This window comes from Symsagittifera roscoffensis, chromosome 5, assembly GCF_963678635.1.
Source record: "Symsagittifera roscoffensis chromosome 5, txSymRosc1.1, whole genome shotgun sequence".
Lineage (NCBI taxonomy): Eukaryota > Metazoa > Xenacoelomorpha > Acoela > Convolutidae > Symsagittifera > Symsagittifera roscoffensis.
Window position 1 is genome coordinate 66,717,475 of NC_087066.1, and position 13,184 is coordinate 66,730,658.

The 13,184-nt window shown below is 36.8% G+C and overlaps 1 protein-coding gene across 4 annotated transcripts in view; it reads right to left on the minus strand.

Moving 5' to 3' along the window:
* Positions 1 to 7,077: 7,077 nt before the first annotated feature.
* LOC134846528 (jouberin-like) overlaps positions 7,078 to 13,184 on the minus strand; it is a 439,624-nt gene continuing 433,517 nt past the window's right edge. For 3 of the 4 annotated variants that reach the window (XM_063863907.1, XM_063863905.1, XM_063863906.1), the window contains exons 17-20: positions 9,097 to 9,209; positions 8,379 to 8,544; positions 7,706 to 7,779; positions 7,078 to 7,455 (exon numbers count right to left, since the gene is read on the minus strand). In XM_063863907.1, the coding sequence (XP_063719977.1) occupies positions 7,177 to 7,455; positions 7,706 to 7,779; positions 8,379 to 8,544; positions 9,097 to 9,209 (632 nt within the window). In that variant the 3' untranslated portion in view covers positions 7,078 to 7,176. Of the gene's footprint in view, positions 7,456 to 7,705; positions 7,780 to 7,818; positions 8,034 to 8,378; positions 8,545 to 9,096; positions 9,210 to 13,184 lie in introns of those variants that run through there. The other variant, XM_063863908.1, reaches the window with a different exon arrangement.

Sequence of the window (13,184 nt, forward strand, 5' to 3'; positions counted from 1 at the left end):
ATGACATAACCGCCTGGCGCTAAACAAACTACTACCGGACCCACTACTATCGACTTGAAAGCTACTATCACTCAACCTGACCTTCAGACTATACTTAACTCAACTGCCGAGCAGGCTGATTTACTGACATTCGTGGAGTCTTTTCCGATAAGTTCTCCGAATATTCGCCGACCCAGTCCAAGGCCACGAATACGACCTCGTCAACTGAATTGCATCTCTCGGTTGGATCAAATACGCCAACGAAACCAAACCCGTGAACGGGCCGCTAAAACCCGTTTTGTTGCCACCAGGACTACAATTAGAAAAGATGGTCACACGCAGCTATTGGAGGCGATGAGACGGTGCCGCCTATCAAAGCCAGGAGAAGTCAACACGGCCGCAAAGATTGGAGTTCTCGTTGTCAATGGGGGCAAACCTCTTCTTTCCTCGTCAAAGAAGGAAATCGTGGGACTACATGGCCTCTTCGATGCAGACCTTTTGGCGGAGTTGACAGAAGAGGATCGTTTTCTTGGCCATATGAAACGAGCTATCATAAATAAGGACATCACATCTTTCAACAAGCTTGGTTCGTATATGGCCCAATTCTGGCCTAAAGCAGCTGTGGTTAATAACTGTGTAGTTATCGATAATAAATTGGTCATACCCGAACCTCTTTGACAAGCAGTGCTCACTATTCTTCACCAATCTCACCCGGGACAAGAGGCCATGATGGCTGCTTCTGAATACCTCTGTTGGCCATTCATGAACCGTCAGATCATTGATACGTGCGAGAAAAGCCGTGAATGCGCTTTGTTTGGTAAAAATCTTAAACCTGCGTCAACTTTTAATACTGCGCAACCTTTACCTGTTTTGTCTGGACCTAATCACGAATTACAATTAGATTTTGCTGGTCCTATACTTGATGATAAAGGGTCTAAGATCTTTCTTTTAGTAGCATTCGATCGGTTCTCTAAGTTTCCCTCAGTTCTTATTTCTAAAACTACTGGGGCTAAAAAGGTTACTAAATTCCTTGATTCTTACATTCGTATCCATGGTCTACCTCACTCTATCAGAACGGATCACGGCTCAGGTTTTAAAAACAACTTGGTGCAAGAGTTTTGCTCTAGCAGAGGTATTAAACATGTCTTCTCGCCGGTCGGAGATCATAGAGGCAGTGGTTTAGTTGAACGAACGATTCAGACAATCAAGAGAAAACTGGGTGTTGCAAAACTCGATCCTAATTTCAAAAACTTTAAGGAAACGATCCAACAAATACTTGAGGACATTCGCAAGAGTAATCAATCGGTGCTTAAGAAATCACCTTTTGAGTTGCATTTTGGCCGTAAACCTAATACTGAATGGTCTCAGGCGCGTAATAATGTTCTTAAATCTGATACTTCAGCCCAAGGATTGGAGCGCAACCTCCTTACGCCAGACCAGATTGCCAGCCAGGATTACAGCAGGGACAGGGCAAAAATTGTTCCTCGCGGCAGCACTAGTCCAACAGTTCCTCCCCGCTTCGAACCTCCGTTCTCGCTGGACGGAAATGTGGCAGTTAGTGAACCCTACAAGGCGTTGGCAGAACTCACTCGGGCGGTAAAAAAATGGTCGCACTTCAAACGAAATCTTCCACCGGATGGGGGGAAAAAGGTCCTCAAGGAGTTAGCAACCCGGCATTCGGAACTCGCTCATTCCCTCAAGTCAGGACTCAATCACAACACTCTACGCTTCCCGGCAATAGTTACACCTCCGGGGCGCAAGTTAGCTCCAGGCGTGCACCAGCTGTGCAACCCCGTCACCTCTCGAAAACAAGTAAATTAGAAAACCTTCTAATGTCTGATCCTAGTCGAGTTAAAGTCTTTAGGAAAAGTGTCGATCGTCAATCGGGGAAACCTCTTTTTAAACTGACTAAATTTAAGATTGTTCGTGTTACGGATCATACTTATGTTACCGATACTGGGAAAGTTTACTGGAAAAATCACATCTGCCTCAAACCTAATTATTGGTCGACCGTTTCAGTTGCTCCCAACACTCTAGGTGATCGACTTCAAGCTTCGAATTCCACCTCTGCCTCTCGGGGTGCAGTTAAAAGGCCCGCTACACGGTCTCAGTCGGTGCTACTAGAACAACGGCCAAATAACCCCACCCTCTCTACTCCGATGGTGGACCTCACAGTTGACTCTTCCAGCGAAAGCTCAGTTGGATCTAACGGTGGTCTTCAAGTGGTTGATGATTCTTCTCCTATCGCAAAACGCCAGAGGCTTCAGTGTGACTCACCTCTGGCCAGTTTTGCTCCTCAGTCTAACTCAGCAGCCCCACACTTCAACGAGTGCTACTTGCTCGTTACCGACCGACTCTACGGCACGACTTGACAGTTCGTTAACTTCGCCTCAACCGCGGACTTCACATTGTGCTGCCTCTTCTTCGACTGCTCACCTTGCTGATTTTCCTGGAGTTAATCCTACTCGTTCTGGAATTATTATCTCTTCACCGGACATTGTGTTGCCACAGGGTCTGGTTCTTCCCTCTCATTCGGCGTCATCAGAGCTGCCCTCCTCCTACCCTTTGCTTTCTCTACCTGCTCAACCGGTGGTTGACGACGCCGAGTCAGTACGGACGTCACATCGTAGTAAGAAGCCCACTCAGTTTTTTGGCGGTCCGTTGTGGCATTCTGTTAAGTCAGTTGAGGAGGACCCAACTTTGCCCTCTGAAACGGTGACAGTATCTTCGTCCTCACCACGAAAACCCCTTATTCGGGATTGTTTTCCACCTGGACTTTCAACGACGACGTCTCCCCCTCTCGTTCATGCAAAAGATGCTACTGGAAAGGATAATGAACGCAAGTAATTTCTCAACTTTCGAAACTGAAAAAAAAAATAAATGCCCTTTCGAATTTCTGCAAGAATTTATGATTGGCGCTTTTTTGATACCATGAACCCTACTTTTCATGTCAGAAGAACCTTTAGAAGTGAAGATCCCCTGTGTTTTAAGTTATTCCTCAAATTTTTAAGCCAGCAATTATTTCATAGATATTAAAAAGCAGCCAAGACATTCATTGCTTCTCTCTGATTAAATTAGTCTTTTATATTGCTTTCAATTCTGACGACAGTCGAAAAACCATATCTACAAAAACTTCATAATTCTAACGCATGAGTTTCATAAGAAGACTTATGCTCGGTAAAGACTTATGCTCGGTAAGTAAAAATGGATTTTACTTACCGAGCAACAACAAAGGTGATAAACTTTGGGTCAAAACCTGTTGAGCTGAAAACGAAATTCTCAGCTTTAAAAATTTGAAAAAATTTAGGTTTTTACGATCCATCCAAATTGAGACACACAATCCGGAACGGATATACTTTGCCATCAAAGTTACGCAAAATAAGTTGACTAAGTCGACGATAAAACAATCTGAATTTGTTTCAATTTTTTGAAAACGACAAAAAAGTAATTGAAAAAAAAAAACTCGAAACCAAACATAGCAAACTTACGAAGTTTCCGGTATAGTAAGAAATCTTTAAAGTGGAACAAAAAACACGCTTCAAAAAAAAACAATTAAAATCTACCAAATAAAAATTTGACTTTGAAAAAAAAACTTAAATAAAAACAGACAAACTAGGACAAAAACTTTTTATTTGAATTTTCAAAAATTGATCAAGTCAGAAGAACCTCTAGAAGTGAAGATCCTCGGTGCCTCAAGTTATTTATGGGAAAAGATGGAGTACCCGATTGCATTGCCTTTACTCATTGCATGGGTAGCAAACAACCAATTATCGGCATCAAGCTGGGTTGCTGATAAATAAGACAATGGCCTGATAATATTGCAGTTTTCAAAATATTTTCTGATTTTTTAAATTGTTTGTATTAAAACCATAAAACTCAGTTAATGGCTGAAAAATTAAAGTCTAAAATGAGAAGGCTAAAAATGAGAATAAACAAGCGAAACACCTAATATCTACTGTAATGAAGTAGTATACATTTCAGAGGACTTTTTCCCATTACTTTCACGTGTACATTCAGTGTCTCGTCACAAGCCCTAATATATAAAAAAAAACACCATACCTCCTAAAAAAGCTCTCTAATAAAATCCAACCATAGCCAATCGATGATTGAAAAAGAGTACTCAACGCAAGTAAACACAAAAACACTCACTTTCTTGAAAAAATTTCAACTTTTGAAATTCAAAGGAAAAAATAGATGGCCTTTAAGATCTATGAATTTCTAGAAGAATATATTATTGGCGCTTTTTTGAAAACCTGAAGCCAATTTAAGAAAACTGATCAATGAGTAACGTTTTTATTCTGCTGAAATCTAAAAAGTCAAATTCCTTTTTTAAACCAGAGGTCTTTCAGGTTTTTTTTGCGATATTTCCAAATTCATATTTGTAGAGTGCTTTTTACGTCACTTTCAGCAGATGAACTTCAATTTAATTCAAAAAGTGCTGTATAGCTATTGGCATACCATAATCTGACAAGCTCGCAAGGCGTTGACGCGACTGCAGCAGTCCCTAAAAGGATGTTTATGTGCGACTTTTTTTAGTTTATTACAAAATATCAAGCATTTAGTCAAAAATTCCTCAAGATTTTAAGCCAGCAATTATTTCATGGAAATTAAAAAGCAGTCAAGACATTCATTGCTTCGCTTTGATGAAACTAGTTTTTTTTATATTGCTTTCAATTCTGACGACAGTCGAAAAACCATTACTACAAAAACTTCATAATTCTAACGTATGAATTTCATAAGCAGACTTTAAAAATGGATTTTATTTACCGAGCAACAACAAAGGTGATAAACTTTGCGTCAAAACCTGTCGCGCCGAAAACGAAACTCTCAGCACTAACACATTTAAAAAAATTTAGGTTTTTCGACCCATCCAAACTGAGACACATAATCCCGAACGGATAAACTTTGCAATCAAAATTACGCAAAATAAGTTGAATAAGTCGATAAAACATAATCTGAATTTGTTTCAACATTTTGAAAAACGAAAAAAAAAATTGAAAAAAAAAAATTTCTGGTGTAGTACGAAATCTTCAAAGTGGAACAAAAAGCAAGCTTCAAAAAGTAAAACATTAAAAATCTATCAAATAAAAATTTGACTTTGAAAAGAAAATTTTAAGTAAAAAAGACAAACTATTGACAGCGAGGAATAATTTTTTTTTCAAACAATATATATGGCATCAAAGTGGCGCCAAATTTAAATAAATAATTTTGGCTGTAATAAGTTGGAAACGTAGCCAACTGGCATTTGGAAAAAGTCATGAACGCAAGTAAACAAAAAAATTTTCTGATTTCAATCAGAAAAAAAAAAGATTTCCAGAAACTTCAAGAAATTCCAGAACAATTTATGATTGGCGCTTTTTGATAACATTAACCGAACTTGATAAGACTGGTCTACAAGGTGTTTTGATTCAGCTATAAATCTGAATGTTTAATGCACCTGAAATTAGAAAAGTTCGTTTTTCTGCGTCATTTTCGCGTTCAAAATCGGAGAGAGCTGTTTAGGTTACTTTCAGCAGATGAATTTTAATTGAACTGAAAAAGTGCTTTTCTACTTAAGTGCATTCATAAAGCCATTAATATGTATCAATGCACATCTGTAGTTATTCAAGCATTTTAAGACAAGACTTTATCCTGAAAAAAAAAAGAAAAACATAGCCAATCGAGTAATGAACGCAAGTTAATATAAAAAATAGACTTTAAAAATTTCAACTTTCGAATTTCAAAGGAAAAAATAGATGCACTTTAATTTCTTTAAGTTTCTAGAACAACTTAAGACTGGCATTTTTTTGATAACAATATTCTAATTTGAGAAAACAAGTAAAATTTTATTTCCGCTGGTAATCTAAAAATTAAATTCAATTTTCGAAACTAGAAATCATTCATAATGTTTTGCGCGATTTCCACGTTCTCATTTAGAGAGTGCTATTTACGTATGTCACTTTTAGCAGATAAATTATAATTTAACTCAAAAGTGTATATATACCTAAGTGCATAAATATTTTAGACTTTTCCTGAAAAAAAAATTAAAAAATCAGCACGACCTATTAAAAAGTCTTCACTACGTTCATTACTCTTAAAAGAACAAACTGAAGGCATACACGCGAATTTGCCATGTAATGAATTGGAAAGCATAAACCCAATTTATGTTCAAATGATGCATTACAAAAATATTGAAAACATTTAATTGGAAATTTGTTTATTGTACTGATATCTAAATAAGATAGCTTCTTTCCTTTCATTTGAACAATGAGCATTGCATCAACTGTGGAAATTTATTACCAACCGATTGTAACATGCTATCAAAAAAGACACCAGTATTTGAAACTTGGGTTGGAAAAGAAAGAATAGTCGTACTATTACATTAAGCTCGCAAGTGTAAATTTATGAAGTTATACAAAATTTGAAATATCGAAAAAAGTATTTTCACACAGATGCGAAGTTGCACTTCGCATACACAGGCGAAAATATTGATAACGCTACTGGGAAAAACTGAATGAGTGAAACTTTGAGTCCACAAAATTTCATAAGAGGCTCGTCAATTATGAGTCTACATAATTGCTAAATGACTCAAGCCAATGAAGACGCATCGTCGAAATAAGCTTCACGTATCGTCGATCCTTTTAAAAATATTTTTTTGCTTCTGAATTTTTTTGCATCTGAACTTTTTTGCTTCTGCATAAGACTTTTCACTCCACGAACTTCAACTCGGATTCATATTTTCTACTTCATAATTTTCACACAGAGAAGAAGCTGCGGTTCGCTACCTCTAGTGATAACATGACAAAAAAGCAGCTCTATAAAATGAAAAAAGCTAAAAAAAAGCCTTGAATCAGTAAAAACTCGGTAAAGTGTCGGATTCGATCTGCGACCTAGAGATTTTGAGTCTCTTGTATTAACCACTCAGCCACGGACGCTTAATAAATCACCAACACTAGCCACAAATAAAGCAGAGAACAGAGGCTATGAACATTCCAATGCTACAGATCGTGACCATAGCAAAATTGACACGAATAAGTGAACACTTTTATTTGTGAGTTAGGTTGGAAAAAACAAGAAGGTTCGTACTAACACACTTTGCTTTCAGGCTGGCTAGTGTAATTAGGGGAATATTTACAATTGAGCATCGATTTACATATCCACAATTTACTGACTATTTACATCACTTGAACTCGATAGATATCAAATTTTTATCAATTTTTAGAGCAGTTCCTCAGCAATTAGATCAGTGCTATCATCTTTGCTCTGCTGAGATAGTATCTCTTCAATTTTGTTCATCTCTAGCGCATCTTCACTGGCACCTTCGCCAATTGTATTTTCTGCAGTTTCTTTTTTCATTTTCCCTCTCCTTGTTCGTGCTTTGGCTATGGGAAGTGTCTGGAGTTCGTCGTCATCATCAGGGATCTTTGAACTCTCAGGCTGAGAGCTTGTTTCACTGAATGTGTCTGCTGGCTTGGAGCTCAAGTCTCCGGCGGATGACTAAAATTTGTAAATTAGGAAACAATTTAGATGCATTTATCAATATCCAACTCCGCCAAAACTCAGTTAACTGCCAAAAAATGGTAGCGTTCTGCGCTCAACAGACTACAGAATTGCTCTTGTTTTCACTCAGTCATACCATAAGTTATTGAAAATTGCTACATTTTTCATATAAGACCAACTTATAGTGAGAGAAATATTTCATTCCTGCTAATTAATACTATAAAATTATCTCTTGAGAATATCTCACCGGTGGTGCAGTTGCTTGACTGATCTTTCGGCGCGGTTCGTTCTCTAGCATAGAAATTGCTTGTGCATCCGATTCTAAATTGAAGACGCATTATTACTATTATCTAATCAACATTAAAACATGCGTACAATTTAACTACGACTTCATTTCTGGTGTGTACAGCTATAGTTATTACTAATTGGTGATAAGAATATCTAATTTTTTGAAGGGGGGTTTGCGGCAATATGTTACATTAGGTGGCATATTTTAGAAGTGGGATGCCATAATTTTCACGTTTCGGTGAAAAAGCCATCGTCGTCCAAACATTGAAGAACTAGTTCATTTGATGCTAAAAGACAAAATTCAGTTTTCCTAAGTGTTCCCATATTTAAACCACTTTTCACCCAATTAAATTTTACATCCAATTTTGCATAATAGCACTATGATGAAATATGATGAAATGAAACAAAATATCACTTTTGTCACTTTCGTTGACGCCTGAAAAAAATTAAAGGAAATGCATCTCAAAACACATGTCATTTTGGTTAAAGAACAAAATACACTCAATAAATCCAGATGAGGAAACACATAGTGAGTTTTAGTCTGTGTTTGAAAATCTCTAACTGTTAAGCTTAATATTAACTTTGCATAGCTAATCTTTACCACAAAATAGAATAATAACTGTGAATCTAACCAGTGATTAGTTCCAGACAACTGGAAGGCAGGTATCCCTGTGCGGCATTGTGCAATTGAGCCAGCCACCACCTATCATTGTCCTTCAAGACCACTTTGACGAGGACTCCTTTGGACACGCTCAACTCATCACTCCTCTCAGCACTGTAGTCTCCAATCGCTCTCGCCTAAAACATCCAATTACAGTCAACTCACTCTTGCGACCGAAGGAGTTCAATTCAAACAGGCTAAAACAATCTTTTCGTAGTCTTTTCACCACAACACTACTCCCTCCACCCCGCGATTGAACTTCAACTTCAAGCTAAGTTAAGGTAATAATGTTAGGAAAATTAGCATGATGAACAATTTATTTATAGCATAAAATCACGCATTTAGCCACAATTGCTGATATATTACGTTAAAAACGGAATTTTTCAAGTTGGGGATAGGAAAAGAGGCCCTCTTTGCACACCTGAGAAGAAAAATAAGGAAGCGTCAACTCATGGATTTGAAAATGGTTTCGAACGATTGATACAAAGTTACCGACACCACGCGCACTCCTTCTATAAAACTATTGGTTCCAAATTTCGCAGATTACTCTCTCTACCCGAGGAAACATATGAGCTGAGATGAAAAACAAACCTACTACAACAAAAGCTTGATTACCACCAGTGTCATCAGCAAAGTTTCTTATTAACCAGGTTCACCAAGCTTGGCTAAATTAAGTTTATCATACCCACCCATTGTGAGATGCCAGTCTTGGCGGATAGCATGAATTTGGGCTTCTCGCTTTGTATGAGCATGGTCATGCGTGCTCCTGGCATTTCTCTGTCCAGCTGTTTCACCATGTCACCTGTGATAGAAACAGTTTTTTCAACTAGTAGAATAAACCAATTGACCCATATATCTCAAATACATTGAGTGATGAGTACTGCATTAACATTCATTCTCTTCTCCGTTTTTTTTTGCACCACTTCCATATTTGAAGTTGGAGAGCGGAATTTGCCTCCTTTTGCGGATGAATTTGCAATTTAATTTCAGTTGAACTCAAAAACTGCATATATACACAAGTTCATTAAAATGTAGCAATGCACATCTGTAATTACAGAGCATTTTGAGTCTTTTTCGTAAAAATGTTTGCTCCACCATTCTATTTAAAAAATAATCCTGGAGCTCTTTAAATTGAAGACCTTTCTGCAATCAAAACAAGTGTGCCCATCCAAAAACAATAAAAAGACGGAATGATAAACCTAGATTGAATTTTGAGAACGATCACTTTATATCAAGGCTGTTGTCATTACAGATACGGAACATCAAAAATGGAACATCAATGACAAAAATGGAACATCAATGACAAAAATGGAACATCAAAAATGGAACAAATGACAAATTAAAGAAAATTAGCCACTACCATTTCTCTCCCAAAACAACCTCGTTCCAGGAAATAATAGCGAATACTTTCAAAATAGCAAATCTCCTAGGCTAAAGTTTTTTCACACTTGCTAGTTTGTTTGGAAAAAAATATGGTCCGTACTACCATACGGAATGAGACAACTTCTGTGGAAATTAATGGAAATTTTCATTCGGGTTCAAGAAATAAAAATGATTTTGAAAAAATGGTGAGCTGAATAAAAATATCGATCAATCAAAAATCACCCCCAACTGAAACAAAAACATTGCTAATGAAAGCGCATTTCTACAAATTTAGATAATGCTTGCAAAACAATTTCTTTGGAATTGGCGAAATTTTACTCATCAACCGACATGAAACTGAAAAAATAATCTTTTACCAGTCTCCATGTTTCTTGACTGGAAGCCGGGTTGTCAACCAGCTATGGCCGGAATCAAATACGAAATTGGTCAATTAAAAAAACCAAGAACCAAAAGCAATTCGGATTAACATTCATCACAATATATTCTCAAATGACGTCCTGAAAAATTGGAAAATGAAAAATAACGCCGAATTAATTTATATCAATTTTAATCATAGAGGAGAAGCGGAGCTTCGCAACACTTGCGATACAATTAAAACATTGCATTACAAAATATTGAAAAACAATCTACAGAAATTTCATACCTCTGTCTCGGAAGATGTTCATAGACAGCCTTAACAACCCTTGACAATCAAAAACCGAGCGGCAACTAAGGACCTCATTAAGCCGAAACGAAACCAAAATTTGGATATAAAAATATATTAGCTATAAAAATTTTGAAGAAAAAATTTCAAGACCCATCCCTCCTGAAACAGGCAAAAAAACTTAAGCTGAAAAATTAACATGAAAAAATCCCAAAAAATCTATCTACAAAAACTTCAAACCTTTGTTTCTAACGATGTTCAAAAAACAGCCTTAAGAAGCGCTGGGAATTAATGACCGAGCGGCAATCAAGACGAGAAACTTGGGTCTACCCTCAAGCCGAAAACGAAACTGTGGACATAAAAAATATTCAAGTTGTAAAATTTTTTGAAGTAAAACTCTCATCACCATTCCTCGAAAACGGCTAAAGCATTAAAAATATTTCGCCCTTGAAGCTGCGCAACGTAAAATGACTCGAGTAACAATTGAAACAAGGCATTACAATCTCCTAAAAAGAAAAAAGACCTTTTGTTTCAGGAAAAAGCTGAAAATGTCGCAAAAACTATCGACTAAAACTTCGTGACTTTGTCTCGGTCGATGTTCAGAAACAAGCCAAACACGAACTGAGAACCAACGACCGAGCAGTAACTAAGACGAAAGAAATTGGGTTAAACCTAGTTAGATGAAAACAAACTTAAAGTCAAATTTTTCAGACCCATCTCTCCTGAAACAGGCAAAAACATTTGAAACAAATCGCCTTTGAAAGTGTGCAACCTTAATTGACAGACCTGATATAACCTAGGCCAAACTCGTTTAACAAAAAAAAAACATTAAAATTCACATTATTAAAAATCAGAGTTAGTAAATTTTAAACAGCAACTTTCAATTATAGTAAAAACTGTTTGAACCAAAACTTTAAAAACTCCAGATTTAAAAGACAGGCACTCAAAAAGCTTACCAGTTAATTTACATTAAATTTGAAAATCGACCGACAGGAATTAGGACGAAAACCACAATTTCAAAAAATCAATACTTTTTAGTAATAATTTTTAAAAAAAATTATGTAACAACCACACAGAAACTAAAACGTAATTTTATTTCAATTTTAAAAAATTGAGCATGTCAGATTTCAGCATGTCGCAAGAAAGCGTAAATTACTGGCAAAGTTTGAGATCTCAAGTCAAACAGTAATCTCCCCATTGTAGATCCGGGGGAACCTATACGTCACTGAATGGCCAAAATTTAGGACCGAAATCCGTATCCGCTAACGACTGTGCTTGCAGAAAAAAGCGCTTATGATGCTCGACGTAAAAGCGCTTTCACAGCTCTTTTTGATCTGCCTGGTACGTCACAGATTGTAGATCTCCGAATCCCTTGTACTAAGCTGGCGAGACCAGCAAAGGGGGGCCTATGTTCTATAGTGTCTCCTTACTGAAGGTAAAACTGAAGTTGGCATGCGCGGTGACGTCACATTGCGTCAGCCCTGTGGGTACCATGATGTCTAAAGCGGTTTCGTGAGAAGTTGCGTAGTCCTTGACTAATGATTTGATTGGAACGAAAGTATGGATTTCAAGGACATGCTACCTTTTAAAATCATACTGCTGGTTAGCCAGCACCTCAGCAAAGGCCATTTACGACTGGTTTCCTATTACAAGTCACTTACTATGGCAAATGAAAAAAGCTTACATTGTGACAACCTATAGTAAGCTTTCATGAAAAACTGTAAAATTATTTCGCTTTTTAATCGACTTCTTGTAGCAGGGCATATTACCTTTTTCCATTTTATCCTTTGTCAAACTTTGCAATGCAATTTTCCCTTATGTTCCAACTTGCTAAATACCATTTTACATTAGTATCCCAGTGGTATCGCAATGAAATGTATTATTTAATAGAATAATTGAATGCCAAATTATACATTACAATCATGCACGTGTTATTTCATTCGATGCCAGAAAAAGAACTCACTAGTCGCAACTTCAACATAAAAGTTATTGAAGCGCAATCCAGCGATATCTAAAAGTTATTACAGCTAACTAAGTTTAATCTAAAAATAGTCACCTATGGCAATCAACTAAGGTTGAATTTTGTCTATTTCAGTTTTCACAGCTTCAACGAAAAATGAGTCAAATTTTTTTGGTTGTTTTTGCAACTAAATCTTGTTGCTTTTACTATTGATGGCGACAAATATACCGAAAATTGGAAAAAAAAACACCAGAAATGCAAGGCAACAGCTACCACACTTTGCGGTGCTCTGATTTCGGGACAAACTAAACAGATTCAAATTCGAGCGTCCATACTTTCAAGACTTTTTCCTAGAAAAAAAAAAAACAAAAGAATCTTAGCAAATCCTAGAAAACGACAAAAAAGCAGCTCTATAAAGTGAAATAAAAAAAGTAAAAATAAGCCTCGAAATAGCAAAAAAAATTCGACTAGGTATCTGATTCGATCCTGAGACCCAAATATTATGATTCTCATGCACTAACCACTAAGCCACGGACACTTATAACTTCACAAACACTAGCCACAAATAAAGCAGAGAACAGATTGTATGAAACTTCCAATTCTACAGATCGTGGAAACTTCCAATTCTACAAATGAGCACTTATTTTTGTGAGTTAGATTGGGAAAAAATAAAGCTAGTACTAATACAGTACACTCGCAAGCTCATTAGTGTGGATACAAGAACGAAACAAGTGTCTTCACTTCGGTGATTGACCCTGGATCCGATCAGATCGGAATTCGGTAAAAGTGCT